The sequence below is a fragment of the Carya illinoinensis genome, chromosome 6 (assembly GCF_018687715.1).
Source record: "Carya illinoinensis cultivar Pawnee chromosome 6, C.illinoinensisPawnee_v1, whole genome shotgun sequence".
Taxonomy (NCBI): domain Eukaryota; kingdom Viridiplantae; phylum Streptophyta; class Magnoliopsida; order Fagales; family Juglandaceae; genus Carya; species Carya illinoinensis.
The window spans coordinates 25,169,955-25,187,212 of NC_056757.1; the positions used below are offsets into that span (position 1 = coordinate 25,169,955).

Consider the following 17,258-nt stretch of genomic DNA (forward strand, 5'->3'; position numbering starts at 1 on the left):
AGAGAGGCTTGTGTTTGTAATAGGAGAAAAATAATCTCGTTTTGAATGTCAAACCAATTTGTGTATTAAGTTCTATATATAGTGCATTTACGGAGCAGTCCACATATCGTAGAATTTGAATTACAAATGTTTAAATCTAAGAAATAAGGATTAAAATAATGTGAATTTGAATAAATGATCAAACTTGAATTGTAGATAATGTCATATGTTAGTGTTTGATTATTTCAAATGTTGTTGGAGACTTGTGTTAGTTAAAACTGCTGGATTGTTATAATATTATTTAACACCCCTTGCAAGCTCATGGGGGATGGAAGAACTCTGAGCCTGGACCAAAGTGAAATCTAAAAGAGGAGATGCATTTAGTGAATAGATCAGCCAGCTGGTCTTTGGTGGAGATATGCATGGTATGAGATCTTTGTTGACCACATTTTCACAAACAAAATGGTAGTCTATATCTATATGCTTGGATCTAGCATGGAAGGCTGGATTGGAGGCAAGTGCCAAAGCACTGATGTTGTCAGCCCATAACACTAGAAGGGAAGCAAGCAGAACTTGCAAGTCTTTGAAAAGCATCTGTAACCAATAAGTCTTCACAGTTGCTGCTGCAATGGATCTATATTCAACCTCGGTGCTTGACTTGGAGAAACCGGGTTGTTTCTTAGCAATCCAAGAGATGACAATTGAACCAATAACAATATCATATCTTGTTGTAAACCTCCGATCATTTGGGTAACCAGCACAGTCAGATTAACAATATCCATTTAATTGTAGCTGACTCTTGGTAAAGGAGCATCCATAATCCATTGTGGCTTTTAAATAGCGCAATACATGTTTGGTAGCAGTGAAGTGAAGTGAGGTATGTGAGTGAAGAATTGACAAAGCTGGTTTTATAAGCAATGTTAGGCCTTGGTGATGGTGCAATATTGAAGAGGACAAAAAATGTGGTGATATGGTGTATGGTGTGGAAGAGGTTCTCCATCAAATTTGGACGTTTTGCTGCTAGTTATAGATGGTGAGTTGTAGGGCTTGGTACCAACCATATTTGAACGATGGACTATGAAGAAGGTTTGAGATATATATTGCTAAAGCTGAAGTCCATTTTGGTTCTGAAATGCATGAATGCCCAAAATCTAAGAGAGAAAACTTAAGTCCTTCATTGCAAACTGCAGCTTTAATTTGTTAATGAGTTCAAAGATGGCAGTGGACTACTTGCATGTAACTAAAATGTAATCAATGTATATTAGTATAAACATGTGTATATTATTTTGATGGAGCACGATTAGAGATGAGTCAACATTAGAGCCAGTAAAGCCTACCTCCAATAGTGATTGAGAGAGCCTTTTAAACTATGCCAATGGTACTTGCTTGAGGTTGTAAATGGCTTTGTGTAGGCAACAGACAAGATTAGGTTTGCTGGGATCAACAAAATTCTATGATTGTTCCATGAAAACTTCTTCCTTGAGGTGCCCATGTAGGAACGCATTAGACACGTTGTGGCACCCCCGACTCCCACGTACGAAAAGGTGGGAATTGTGATACCAGAATGATAACAACAAGGGTCACACACCCCAAATGCCAAGTACTTAATGTGAACATGCAAAAGTGCACAATAATAATCATAGCAGATAAATAAAAATATTCAACTAAGTACTAGAATTTTTAAAACATAACCACTAAAATAAAAGCCCTTCAAAGAGGTAATACAGTTATCCATCATAATAAAGTAAAAAGCAAAAATACATAGCCAAAAGGGGAAAACAAATCCCATGATCAAAAAGCGATCACAAGTCACTCCTCCGGCGGAGTCGATCCTTCAGACTCAACGTCATCCTCTACATCAAAATTTACAATTCCATAAAACGAAACCGTAGGGTAGGAATACCAGGGCGAGATTATGAATCTCAGTAAGTAATCAACCAAACAATCCAAAAAATAAAAACATATTAAAACAACTAATATGTATGCATGCACATAATGAAACATGCATGAGAGCAAAACCATCATTTTCTCCGAAAAGCCCATTTGGCCCAAAATACGTCCATTAAATACCATTTGCCATTTTTCTAGAAAATGGCCCAAATAGAAATTCACAATTTTCCTAGAAAATGGTCCATATATATATTTATAAAAAAATCCTCAATTTTCCTAGAAAATTGTCTAATGTATCCATTTATCCCGCATGTGTCATGATCTTCCCTAGGAACCATCTGCACAACCTAATTCATTTCGTCACACCACGGGTAACGACCATCCGTGTGACTTTGTAACAAGTAATGTCCAGCTCCGTGTTTAGCGCGTTCGTGGCATCCTCTAGCCTCTGTCAGCACAGGGGCCACGGAGTCTGCACGAGTGTTACCATCTTGTCTGATCCCATTGTCACCAAGCGACAACGTAGGGGACTTCACTTAGTTTTATTCGCTTCGGAGTGACTAAAGGAGCTCCACCAAGATAATGTCTCATCTCGATTTGGGGTTGTGAAACGCACGCACACACACAAATCCTTTCTCAACACGAAAACCAAGTTTTCAATCACGAGACATGAAAATGCTTGCAACAATATAACAGATGCCATGGCACATTACTCATCAGATGCCATGGCACATTACTCAAAAAGTATAGATTTCGCCGCAAATAGCCATTTCCGGCTAAAATAAGTTGTCTGAAATTCGCCATCAATTTTGAGCCAAGAAATAGTTTTCCCAGCTATTGGAGTGAGGGAGAGAAATATTTCAAAATTTTCGACGACATTTAGTCGCCGCAAAAAGTCTTTTTCACCACAAATATTTTTGTCCAGCACTTTTTTTTCCCCCTCTTCCTTCTTCTTCTCCTCCTCCTCCTTCTCCTCTTAATTATATTGATTCTTATCCACTCAAATCAAATGAGCTTCTTTTCCTTTTTTTTTCTTCTTCTTCTCTCCTCCTAATTATATTGATTTTTATCCACTCAAATCAAATTAACTTCTTTTCCTTCTTCATAGCAAATAAATTATTTTTTTTCTCACAAATACTCTAGAATTAATTGAAATTTTATAAATTGCATTTCTAGTAAGTAAAATTTATTTGGTCCAACAATAAATTTCTCAAAAAAATAAAGTCCGAAAATTACTCATCTAAAATCTATATGCATGTCATTTTTTTAAGTTTCTCCCTAAGTCTGCCTCTCTGACTCATATCTCTCTATAAACTTGTCGTATTTGGCTTGTAGTAACTTGACATTCCCTCGTAAGTCATCAAGTTGTCCCTTATAATCTGTAGCCTCTTTCTCATACCTTTTTGCACGTTCAGTTAATTCTGCTATTTGTGCATCCGTTGCTTGTCTAGATTATTCAAGAATAACCATCTCGCCAAGCCCCCTTACATACCCTGACCTTTGACCCAAAACTTCCTTGAAAATTGTTATTGCAGCCTCCTTAGTCCATTTCTCAGGCTCCCACTTAGACATATTTGCAGCCATCTTATCTTATCAACCATTAGAAAATCACACATGTTAGTGCTCACAATATGTACTTATAAAATTAAAAGTTCTTTGACGATTTTTTCTAAAAATCACTAGATTTTATTTAATACTCACATATTGCTCTTCCATCATGGGAGTTACAAATTTGTCCTTCTTTTTTGACCACCTCACTTCTTTAAAAAACTCGATCACAGTTTCATCATTCCCAGACTTCAAATACAAGCAAATTACATTTAACTTAGACTGAATATATATAGGAAATCTTAAGGTATCTTTTAACCAAAATGGAGACTTACCCTCATCTCCATTAAACGCACAAATGACCTTCGTCCAGCTATATGATTGTTTTGTTGCTTTTCCCTATTAAATTTATTTCGTTCAGACATTCGCTGCACTCACACAAGACATGATATAAATGAGAAAAATAAAGGTGTCAAGAGGATTATATGACTATTTTAACAAAAAAAATACCACAAAATGTTAATTAAGTATTGACCGATAAATTACCTTAAAGTTTTCGCTTGAATATCGAGCGCATAACTTCACCCAAGTGGTTGGTGTCACCCACGATGGCACATTCACAAATGCTTCTTCATTACTATCATATTGCTTATAGGTTCTATGTAAATCATAGCGAATATGATTAAACCACTTGCGTAGTGTCTTTGTAACCGCATCACAATGATTCTTCTTGGTTCAATCAAGGATGAAGTCATTCTGGAGACAAACATCAAGCAAATTAATTCGATACTCTATTTGAATATGTATGAAATTCAATAGTTTTACCTGAACTCTTGAAATCAATTTTTCCTTTTCATTAATTGGTACGTCATGCCAGCTTGCATGACACAAGTCCATATAATACTTAACCAACCATGTAATTCTTGTAGTAAAAATGAGTGCATTTTCACAACAAGGTGCAGCCTCACCATCCTTTATCTTCAATGGCATCTTTCCCTGTTTTCACACCTTTTCAAATTCTGTGCCTTTTGCTTCTCCTTGCCCATGCTTCCGGCAATGTGGTACTAAGTTCAAAAATCAAAATAACTAACATGTTAAGCATATAATGTAAAACAATATGTAACACTAATACCAATAAAAACTAGATTAATACCATACACGTTTGTGCTTAGTGGCACATCGACTGCTGGCATATCATTCGGGACGACATTGGGTTGCTCAGTTGAGTCATCTGAGCTTGAGAATGCATCATCTCTAAGCGCAGCAATAGGTACTCTATTTCAAACTTCATTTCTTTGAGATCTACCTCCACTATAGCTCACACCAGCCTCTACTTCTACCTCTGCCTGTTTCAATTGTCGACATATTCCTGCAATCACACAGTTAGTATACCAATAAACTTCGCTAAATTTTTTAAAAAATAACAAACTTAATAATTTCAAGCAACTTACACAAAATGATACTAAACTGAAAATAATACTTATATTCAAGAGAAATAAGTGGCTAGTTCATCTCATCCTCCATTGAGAGACTATCTTCTTCGATGGTACCCTCCAATTCGACACTATCATTAGAACTATCTTCACTAGTATCGTTCTTGATAAAACTTTGTTCAAATTGATTCCAATTTGACCTTTGCATTACTGATGTGTCAACATCAACCTGCTCTGGCTCTACATTAGGCCTGTGCATATCTGTTTGCAGTGGAATGTCATCAGCATGGATACTCACATAAGCATCGCTAGAATTATCCTCTTGGTATGCATCATTGCTAAAATCAGATGTGTCATCTTCAATAAGGGGTTCTTGTGGAAGGTCATAAACATTTCTATGTATGACCTTTTGCACTACATACCAATCACACGGATGCTGCGATTGTTTAGGTAAAACACTTGTGAAGCTTGGCATGCCAAAACAAAAGGGTCATCCTTATAAGCTGTACGAGACATATTCACACTAGTAAGATGTTGTTTCACATGTATCCCTCGTTTGGAATCAGAGATGTCAAACCATTCACATTTGAATAAGTAAACACGACGCTAACCCATGTAGCGGACTTCCAAAATGTCTATTAGTCTACCAAAGAACTCGAGCTTCTCGGATCCTAGTTGTTCACTAATGACCATGACACCTGAATTTTGGGTGCAACGATGTTCTTCACGATTTGAGGTATGAAATCTTATACCATTGCTTATTTAACCAGAATAGGACGCACCCCAAGGGTTAGGACCACATACTAGGGCATATAAATCCTCTGAAACTTTTCTAGGATTATCAGCACGCAGACTTTGAATCTATCACAAGTTCAAACAAGGAACCGCATAAAGTAAACACAATACAAGTTTTGGCATAAAACAAACATACAAAGAATGAGTTTGCATACATGTGACTTGAACCAGCTTGGGAATTTTGCAGCATGCATATTATCGGCATTATTGAGATACTCTTCACTCACCTGCAAGTATGTTAATAATGTTTCATACTATAACATTAATAACACTCACTCTATGAATATTTGTATGAATACGATTTTTGCTATGTTATTTTCTTTGATTCCTTTTCTGAAAAGTACAGTAATGATGGATGACATGATTGACACAGTTGTTGGGTCTTTATGCTCTTACTTGTCTCTATTGGTTAGAAAATAGTCTAATGTAAATTTAGGTAAACAATTACATGTAGCAGTCTTTAATGTTTTTCTCACTTGTATTGCAAATGGAAGCGGAAAATGATTTTGTTTCCATTTTTAAATAAAGGGTTAAAAAGGAAACATGATTTATGATGAAGGTCATTTAAGGTATATTATGATGCTTTTTATTTTTATTTTTAGCATGGCTTTTGCAAATTATTGGGGGGCTTTTGTAAGGCTTGTTGTATCAGGTAATTTTGTGGCTATAAGGCTTTTGGGTATGATCAACTTGAATTGTGCTTAAGACAACACGTGGTTGGCATTTGAATATCTTGCAATTCATAGCCAAATTAGTATGTTCATTGTTACTAGGGCACTACTGATTTTTATCTTTTTAACTGATTAGCGGCCTGTTATAGAGTTAATGCTATTATTATAAGTTTGTACTGATCTCATGTACATACTTTCGTGAGTATGGGTTTCCTTGCCATTTTTTATTACTATTTTTTATAAAAAAGAAACATGGTTGGTCATTATTACAACATAACAACATAACTTCCCACAAAGCACATACAAAATACAAGAGTTTGATAGTAGCACTCCATAGACATCATAACAAATTAACCCAAATAACAAGAAGGCAAAAAGGTTGACGTACAACAAAACTAAAATTAATAACACACCATTTGGAGAATAGATACTGAGATGGATAGGAATAGAAGAAATCTACTTCGTCTTCCCAATTATTCTATCAGTCTCATCATACAAACCAGGGTTGTACAAAAACATAGAAACCTAAAATATCAGTTACAATATAACTTTTATCTTAGATGTTACATGAATAAAAAATGTCATGAGAGAAATAAAATAAATTATGACAAGCATCATAGGTAATAGAAAGTCAAAAGAGAGAGAAAGAGTAAGAAAGGCCCTACCTATGCTCTTGTGCTATGAAACACAACAGCCTATTTAAATTCACATGACAGAGAGTGGCAGGGTACTCTACTCCACAAAAAAAATTCCAGTACTTGCACACAGAATACAAATACCATTTTTTAATAGTATTTAGATGTTGAGATGTAAAAGATAAGATGGCTTGAGAAACCAAACGGGGCCTAGATTTGTCTATATTTATCTACCACCTTGAAGCTAATCCATAAACTTGTAGTAAGTGCTTCAAACTTTCATTTTGGGAATGAGTAGCCAGGTAAAATAATAAACTATTATCTGTAAAAAAGAAAAAAAAAACAAATAAGTAACAATAGGAGCTCTAAGACAAATCCTAACACTCTCAATCAATTTTCTGTGTTCAGCAATATGAACAACACAAAATAACCCCTTAAGCACAGAGAACAAACAAGTAAGGAGATAATGGATAAAATGTGTGTATATATAAATAATCATTTTTTATTATTTTTATTATGGTCATATTTATTTTATATAATAGTTTTCTATCCTCAGTAATTTTTCTAACAGTAATTTTAATTTATAGAATATTTTTATCTAACAATAGTGCTAATCTTGAAAAAATTATTGAAGGTGAGTGCGAAGTAAACTAGAAGGCTGGTGATCAAAATGCAGATGGTAATGACTGAAACTTCAGTGCTAAATCAAAGGAATGAATATGGCTCAAGTCCCAATATTATTACTGATCAATTCTCATTAGAGACATGTCTATCTCATCCACAATTGATCCGGCGAAAAGCAACCACCATTACAACCAATAAAAATAATACCAATTTTCTGCACATCAAAGATAGGTGCATGGATCCATTTGTTTAACATACAACTCCATATAACATAAAACATCATCTTCAAAATTGCAACACAAACTCATGGTCTCTTGGTACAACACATATTTAACAACTACAAGGTCAACCATAAATAAAACATCAAATATTTCATATTATCTTTACAAATCTTTGTTGCCATAGGTCCATTATAATTGCAAATACTAGCATAAATACAATTCCTAATTATAATCATTTCTAATGTACTATTGGCATTCTACTTATATAAAAAAATGTACTATTGGCATTTATTTGGGTGCACTAGAAGAGATAACTTCCAGTACCTGGATCACAACAGTCAGTCATTAGACAAAAGAAATACCACACACAAGCTGCAGGTTCAGAACCATATGAATATCACTGAAATATAAACAAGCATTGGCCATATGGTGATGAAAAGGCTTTTCTTTTTCTTTTTTTCACATGCAGTTATTCCACTTTCTAGCATGATAATGTGTAAATCCTTCACCCCAATTTTCAAATTTGTATTGATGAAGTAAATAAGCATGATTCCATGAAGAAAACATCATTCATGTTATGATGTTGACGACTGTAAACCCAAAATAATGTTTTAATCAGAAAAGACCACTGAACAAACTTATTGAAATATTAAAAATACTCAGTACATCTAAGACATGTTTTTAGGTCCACTAAATCAGTAGATTGCTAGAGAGACTACAAATCACTTTATTCTAGCATCTCAAAATCAGTATTTGGCAAAAGATCCAATAAGCCAATTTTTTCTTCACTGTAGATTACATGCTAAGGTCTTTGTTCTTTAGCCTAATGCTATTAGCTAGTTATCCCCAAGACATCTCCTACTCACAGATTTTATTTTTTAGCACTAAGTTTGCTATGAATATATGGTAGAAAACATCTTGTTTACAAGTTAAAAAATACCTTCAAGCCTTCCGAAGCTATCTAAGAGTTCATTTCTTGTGACCATTTTATTAGGAATATCAGATTTCAAAGTTGTTGGCAAGCCTATCTCCTTTGGCACTCCAGATTGGCTGGCTGTTTTTATTGCTTTCAGACCAAATCTCTCAGTACTCTCTCAACTCTCTGTCCCTTAGTGTAGTTAAGGACAAAAGATGCTTACTGAGGTGAGGCAAGCATGTTCGAGGTATCCGGCATAGGAGGTATAACTTAGATTATTCAACAGAAAATAATAAGACCACCAAAAAAACAACACTTTAGATGAACTTAAAAATTTCCATCCCAAAATTATTTCAAGATTTGAAGATCATAAACAACAAGTCAAGTTCCATTATAAACAAAATATATATGAACCTTATATCATCATAGTTCATAAAAAATAAATATAAAATGCTTGAAATAGGATATAACATTTGATACAACTTTGCTTAGAGAAGAGGCATTTTTGACTACCACAAATTAAACGTAGGTCCTAAGGTTTTTGTGTTAAATTTAAAAGCAAAAGATGTAAAATGGCAAAGAAATAAGAATTTGGAGGAAAGGGAAAAACATTGTAGGATTACTGAACAAAATAAGTAAAATGTACTACATTAACTTTATCTAAACATGATATTATATGTCATCCAAACAGGACATCTACAAGCATTTTGGACCCAACCAGGACATCTACAAGCATTTTGGATGAAGTAATTTTAGGTTTCAACCATTAATTACTTAGATTCGAGGAAGATAGTAACAGAGTTATTATATATTACAGAACCTTGTGGTCAATCTTGTACCAATCGCCAACAAGCAATGTAAATTGTCCATCAGGTTCAGAAAAGATCACACATACCTTAATGCTCTTGAGTGCAGGTTTATTCAGAAGCTTCAGGTTTATTGAGTGCAGGTTCGTAGCTTCAACTTTCACAAGTTCACAAAAATGACACAAATTAAACTAATCTACCAAAAAATTCTGTGAGATAAATCTACCTCCAGTTTACATATTTTTATCACAAGAACAAGACAAGAATACAGATTTAAGAAAAAATAAACAAATCGAAGGAAAATCGGACTACTCAAAAACAAAGAAAAAGAATAAACATCTAAGAAAAAAAACTACACAAATCTAACACCAGATAAATACAAACATAAATTTGTAAGCTCACATATAGAGAGAGAAAGAGAGAGTAACCTTGGCGACACCAAAGAGAGAGTAACCATTTCTCTCGGAATGCCTCGAATCCGAGCCAGAGTTAGAGAGAGAGAGAGAGAGAGAGAGAGAGAGAGAGAGAGAGAGAGAGAGAGAGAGAGAGAGAGAGAGAGAGAGAGAGAGAGAGAGAGAGAGAGAGAAATTAAGCATGATTGATAAAGTTAGATAAACTTACCGGCGTCGACAAGAAGACGGCGTTGGTGGAAGCGATCAGAAATCTCCGTTAGAATGTGAAATCCCGAGAGAGAGAGAGAGAGAGAGAGAGAGAGAGAGAGAGAGAGAGAGAGAGAGAGAGAGAGAGAGAGAGAGAGAGAGAGAGAGAGAGAGAGAGAGAGAGAGAGAGAGAGAGAGAGAGAGGAGGTGGGAATAGGAAAAGTGACGGAAAATTAGGTGAGGGATGAGATTTAAAAGACTTAAATAAGTCAAGTTTAAGGAGGTAGATATTGTGTCAAACTTAAGTCGCTGTAATAAGTTTCGCTGTAATAAGTTATTAAAGCTACCGTATTTGGCAAGACTATTTCCGACGACTAAAACTCACAGGAAAAAGTTTTTAGTTCCAATTTCCTTTCCAGCTAGTCACAAAGAGCCCGAGTGAAATGAACATATGTGTTATTTCCGGCTATATTAGTGTCGCCGGTAATAAAAAGAGCCCAATCTGCTCTCTTTTTTTGTAGTGCCAAAACCAGTGGATCAATCTCCCGGGCTTATAGAGTTGCAGCTCATTCACTATCTTTGTGTCCCTCTCTCCCACTCTCTAAGTCTCTTCTCTGACCTAAAGGTATGGATGTTCTAGATTCTAAGCTATTAGGGTTCCTGGGTTTATGTCGATTTTGGTTGTTGAAATTTTGGGTATTATAGTTTTTCTATTTTCAATGCTAAATGCTTAGCTGAAAATCTGTGCAAATCTGTATGTTTGTTTGTATCATTGTATGGAGGTTTTGTGCAAATCTGTATATTTGTTTGGTTGGAAGAATGATGTACATTTGAAACAACTGGCTCGGCTTGAATAATTTTCATATTAATTAGTTGCACGTATTCACTTTAATATTTTTTCACATAATTGCAGTGAGCTGCATGATATAAATTCCCGGTCACTCACTGATTTTACCCACTAGGGAAAATTCAAGAACTCCTTGCTGGAATCTACCTAACTGTTTGGAAATTATTTTACAAGTTTCTGTGCAAAATTAATAGATTCTAACAGTTTTGTGCTGGGTGTAATTATTTTAAATCTACATTAACAAATGTTATTACATTTAATAAATCCCATTGGATAATTGAAGATAACAATACAAGCTGTCCTTGGTTGTAAATTGCTAAAGATGTTACACATCGAACATATATGGTCCCACACCATCCTAGCTTTAGAACACATAGAGATAATTATAGGTCGTTGGTTCATTCTTTAAGTATGCCAATGGACCATTAATTTGTATAGTCCCAATGTGCTTGTTTCATAAAAAAAATGAAAAAATTAAAAAAAATGCTAGGATTGAAAAGATATTACATCTTGCTAATGATGTGCGTAAAAAAAAAAAAAAAAAAATGTTATATTTGAAATGAGACATATATAATAATTAATATGCACAACTTTAACTTTTACTAGCTACAAGCCTACTTCATTGGTTGTAAATGCTGCAATCGGCGAATGAGTGGCTAGAAAGAGCAAACTGTCTCCAAGTATTCTTTGACTATTTTTTTTATCTTGTTTCGTTATTCTAGTTGAGCTCACCAGGTGCTGTAATTAATTCATATCTTTTGCTTTTTCTTTTTGGTATTATGAAGAGAGAATCTTAGATCATAAATGTGATATTTCATATTTATGTATATTTTAAATAAATAAATTATTTTATTTATTAAGATTATAGACGTTTTTGTTTTAAATTTTATATTATTTTAATAGTATTATTTTATTATTTTTAACTATGAAATTTAATTCAAAATGTTTTATTGTTATTAATTATTATTCATCATTTAAAATGTTTTTTATTTTAAATTAATTTATTGTTTGATTTTATTATTTTATTTTGTTAAGTCATTGTATTTAAATTATTTTATTCAAATTTTTTGTTTTATTTATTGATTAAAAATGATTATTAGTGTATTTATTTTTTTAAAATGTTTAAAGATATTAAAAAATTATGAATAAAAAATAAATAAATAAAATAAATTTTATCTAATTTTATCTCAGAGTTCACGGAGCAGTACTCTTAATTCTATGTCTACTTGTGAATACTAACTAAATATACGAACTTCACTGTTTGTATTTATATTCAAATCTATTTTCTAATTGAAAAATATTAAATGTACCCATAAAATATTTTTCAAGTTCTTTTTTTCTATTTTTTGTATATATGTACATAAATATTATTATTTATTGGGTTGAAAATGGGATAAAATGTTTTTGAAACAAATTCATTTGTCTGAAAATATCATTGTTGGGCTTAAAAGCATAAACTGACACATTTGGTATTAGGCTGGACCAAAAGGACCGATGACTAACATTGGGGTCTGGTCCATAGAGACATTCAGTCTAGTCTGGAGTGGAAAAGTGGTGGATCGAAACTTTCAGTCTAGTCCAAAAAATCTCCTATCGACCAACCGAATCGAACCAAATTCATCCCATTTTTTTCAATGGATCATACTTTTTTTTAAAGAGTGCAATAAAATTTGCACACTTTAAAATTGTATAAAAAATTACACTTTAAAATATATCATAGTAATAAATATAAATATAAATTATAAAGTAAAAAATAAAAACCAGTGTTTCTTATATCATTGGACATGTATATATGCTGGTATTGGTGGGGTTTTGATTTTTCTTTTTCAACATGTCTATTCAAGATTTCCAAGTGATAAATTGCATTCCTATCCTTTTTTTTTTTTTTTTTTCTCAGCAAGTAGGATATTTATAGATAAACAAAATGATACAAGATACAAGTTTGATGAGATGAGAGTCCCCTACAGTCTTCCCAAAGCCAACACACATTACAACACAAAAAAGAAAAAACAAAACGGGTGATCGGAACCAAACAAATGGCTCCCACCCAATTCCCATAAGTGAAGACTGCTTGGTGACAGTTTTAACATAGTCTGACGAACAAACTATAAAACTGTAGTTGGAAGCTATAGTACAGGGGACTGTGCTGCAATGTGTTGGTCTGGACTGGCTGGAAGGAACTATCACATCCACTTTTCACTCAATCCTGGATTAGGGAAAACTGGAACATAGTGTAGCAACCAAACACTGTGTCGAATTGCTGGTGAAAAACCAACATTGGCGGAGGTGGCGCGTGTAGGCCACGCGCCACAATTGGAGAGAAAAAAACAGCCGGATCTAGAAGACCCAAAGGCGCTAGTCCCGAACCAGCCGCTCGTGGCATTAGAAAACTCCCCGAAGCATGGCGGCCCGTGGATTTCACTCACGGCATAAGACGCGTGTGAGAATAATGCGCCGCACAGACGAGTGGATTTCTTGCATTACTAAGACGATCGGCACCTGGGGAAGAAGGCTGAGGGGCGCGCGTTGGCCTTTGATCACCGGAAGGCAGTAGATCGGCAAGTGATGGTACTACCGGAAAAACATAAAAAAAAAAAAAAAAAACTAACTGAAAAAGGACTTAAACAAACGGAAAGGACACTACTGTGACCGGCGAGGAGGGGAGGTGGGTGGAGCCGAAGCACCAACCCCCCTCCCCCCGATGAACAGTGATAAAAATCGGGTGGAGAGATGGAAAGTCTTTTAAGAGAGAGAGAGAGAGAGAGAGAGAGAGAGAGAGAGAGAGAGAGAGAGAGAGAGAGAGAGAGAGAGAGAGAGAGAGAGAGAGAGAGAGAGAGAGAGAGAGCAGTTTTTTCCTCACTTGATTTTCAATTGCATTCCTATCTGCCATATGGATTCCTCAACATACTTATTTAATTTAACTTTCTTCTTAAGTTTTCTTTGCATTTGATGCTTCTACTTTTCCTGTAATTTTCTAAGAAAGAAAGCAAAAGTACTGAGCAATTAGTAGTAGGCATTTTATACGTATCGAACATAATCATAACAATATCCTACTTACCGAAACATCCAACATGAAAAATACGCAAACGGACGTGTATGCGTAGAAATTGGTAATCATGATTTGCATGACCCCATTTTTACCAAGAATAAGATACAAAGTAGATGAACATGAATTGTATATATAAATATCACCATGCCATAATCATACCGGCAAGCTCAAGCTTTAACCTTTTTGGACCATACATGCATTTTGGTGTATATAATACAGAGAAATGTTTTTGCTACAAATAGATTTCATAAAAATAAAAAAATAAAATGACGTAACTTGATATAATATTTTAAATTGTAAAATTACTTTATTATAAATTAAATTTAACATATGATATATATCATGAAACTATATTAATTTATAATATCTATTTATGGTTGTAACCCTTTTTTATAATATACATAACATCACTAAAAAAAAAGAATTGGAAAACAAGAAAAGTTGTAGAATATCTGGTTGGTTGCCTTGCCTACTCTAACGATTAACGTGTAAACAAATCTCAGTACAATTTATTAGATTATCAATTTAGGACGATAAGGTCTTTATAACTTTAAGATAAAGTCCCCCAAGAAACGTGTAAGTATAAATTCTATCTCATCACTTTCGCATCTTTCGGGAGCATCTGGAAAGTTCTTTTATTTTTTTTCTTTCTTTTTTCTTTTTTCTAGAAGACAAAAAAATATCAAAACTCATTAATTCTTTGAAAGTATTAAATATGTGATGTGAAAAACGTTTAATAGTTTAATAGGTGAAAAACGTGTAAATTGGTAGGGGCATAGAATTTGCGGTAAAATATTAGAGTTTGCAGCTTATGATGCCAAAACTACAATTTTTTTTAAAGAAAAAATTACTTACTAGATTACGATTATCAATATATAAAATGATGAGAAATGATAGATTACAAGAATATAATTATCAATATAGATTACAGCCACCATCCAAAATATAATTAAATATTTTTATTTAATTCGACATTAATTTTGTAGCGTTCAAAAAATGTGATTCACCTAATTACCCCCACCTTCTTTGAAAGTCAAGTCGGTCGTAAAAAATAAATAAATAAATAAATAAAATAATAATAATAATTAAAAATTGGGTCTAAAGCCTAAAAAAAACGCGTTGGATGATGAGCCATATTGGACTCTGACTCGACCAAGTGCTCCAGGTCAAGGCGCAAATTCTGACTTTGAATTTTTTGTTCTTTTTTTAATATATCATCAAAGAGCATTCAGTGGATTAAACAATGTTGCATTATGAGCCTTCAGCAACCTATAGATTGCGATGTTTTGCTTTGTTTTTCTTCATTGATAAACAATTCCACTCTAAATAATGCATTAAATTAGATAGATAAGACCGACCACTGCTGACTCAACTAGATCGTAGAAAAAGTCAGTCATTCTCCTTTGTTCTCCCACCACACAAACAGTAATACAATTTCCAATCGATAAGATTTGGTCTGCAATCTTGATATTAACAGAAAAAATGCTTTTTGTGGTTTTCTTACAAATTTGAATGCTCAGCACACGCCGTGACTTTGTTCTTCCTGGAGGTGTATTGGTAGTTTGGTACTTCATTGATCTTGTGGAATGAAACCCACGCCCTCCTTAGGCTGATGGAGAGTCATTTTGCCTCTGAGGAACTCTCCCTGCAAAAGTCTGAACGTATATTCATCTTGTCTCCATGTTTGCTTTTCTTATCTTTCCTTTGGTGGACTCCAACTCTGTCTCTATATTCACTCCCTAAGGAAATCCGTTTATTTCCTTCTGTTTCTAGTTCTCTTTTTGTTGGTTTCTAATTTTGTCCACTTGGAAAAATAATCGCAAAAAAAAGAAGTAAAAAAGTGGCAAAAATCCTTTGGAACAAGAATGGAGATCGTTATTTCAATTGCAGCAAAAATAGCAGAGTACACTGTTGCACCAGTTGGACAGTGGCTATGCTATTCATGTCACTACAGCAAAAACATGGAGAGTCTGAAGAACCAGGAAAAGAAGCTGCAAAATGCTAAAGACAGGTGGGAACAGTCCGTTGATGATGCTTTAAGAAAAGGTGAGGAAATTCATTCTGATGTTAACAAGTGGTTGACAGAGGCCAGTAGAATACTTCGTGAATGTGAAGAAAAAGCAGAGGCGAGGAGCTCTCATGCGACATGCGTGAACTTGAAGCAACGACATCGATTAAGCCGAGAAGCAAATAAGATAGCGGGAAATATTGTTAAACATCTTGAAAATGGAAACTTCAACCCAGTTTCGTATCTTCCTGCTGCACAAGATCGTATGGTGACTACAAGACACAAGAATTACGTGACCTTGGAGTCGAGGACATCAGTTGCGAACGAAGTTATGGAGGCATTGGGGGATGCTAATATCAAGAAGATTGGCGTGTGGGGGATGCCTGGAGTTGGAAAGAGTACACTGATGAAAGAAATTGAGAGGCGAGCCAAGGAAGAAAATTTATTCCATGGGGTTGTTCTGGCAGCTGTCACAGAGAGACCAGAGCTGAGTCGAATTCGAGGAGAAATTGCGGTCATGCTAAATCAAGAGCGGCATCGTCAACAAACTGAAATCGGAAGAGCAAATCTACAACAAGAGAGTTCAACAAAAGACGCGAAGTCACTTGTTATCCTGGATGATATATGGCCGAAGCAACTTGAATTGGAGGACATAGGAATTCCTTCTGAAGGATGCAAAGTAGTATTGACATCGAGAAATCGAGATGTATTAGTTCGTGAGATGGGCACCCAAAAGAATTTTGAACTCGAGAGTTTAGTAGAAGAAGAAGCGTGGAACTTATTTGAAAAGATGGCGGGTGATTCCGTCAAGGATCCTGATGTGCGAGAAGTAGCTATTAAGGTAGCTAAAGAGTGTGCAGGTCTTCCGGTTGCACTTACAACAGTTTCTAAGGCATTAAAAGGTAAGAGTTTGAGTATATGGAAGGATGCAGAGTTGCGACTAAAAAGACCCCCTCCTGTAGACGTCCCAGAAATTCTGTCACCCATATATACTTGCATAGAGCTGAGTTATAATCAACTTGCTGATGAAGAGCACAAATCCCTCATTTTGCTTTGCGCTCTACTAGACCAGTACTACGGCATCTACTATCAGGACTTGTTGAAATATTGTTTCGGTTTGGGTTTATTCCAAGGCATTGTTACATTGGAAGAAGCAAGACACAGACTAGATAGTTTAGTTTGTGATCTACGAGACTCTTGTTTGCTAATTGAAGGTTAGAATATCTCTTGGAGATTT

At 34.7% G+C, this 17,258-nt stretch overlaps 1 protein-coding gene and 1 long non-coding RNA gene across 2 annotated transcripts; one reads left to right on the forward strand and one right to left on the reverse strand.

Moving 5' to 3' along the window:
• Positions 1 to 3,064: 3,064 nt before the first annotated feature.
• On the reverse strand, positions 3,065 to 4,450 carry LOC122312500. Its single transcript, XR_006243199.1, has 4 exons — positions 3,964 to 4,450; positions 3,753 to 3,845; positions 3,571 to 3,666; positions 3,065 to 3,458 (listed from the first exon to the last, which is right to left on the reverse strand). It is a non-coding gene; the product is annotated as an uncharacterized LOC122312500 (long non-coding RNA).
• An 11,428-nt stretch (positions 4,451 to 15,878) lies between these two features.
• On the forward strand, positions 15,879 to 17,240 carry LOC122312699 (disease resistance protein At4g27190-like). Its single transcript, XM_043127361.1, has one exon. It carries the CDS (start codon positions 15,879 to 15,881, stop codon positions 17,238 to 17,240), a length of 1,362 nt encoding a protein of 453 aa, XP_042983295.1.
• The last annotated feature ends 18 nt before the right edge of the window (positions 17,241 to 17,258 follow it).

Bases quoted from the DNA above. Each gene is read 5' to 3' on its own strand.
- LOC122312699 (XM_043127361.1), top strand. From the start codon at position 15,879: ATGGAGATCGTTATTTCAATTGCAGCAAAAATAGCAGAGTACACTGTT.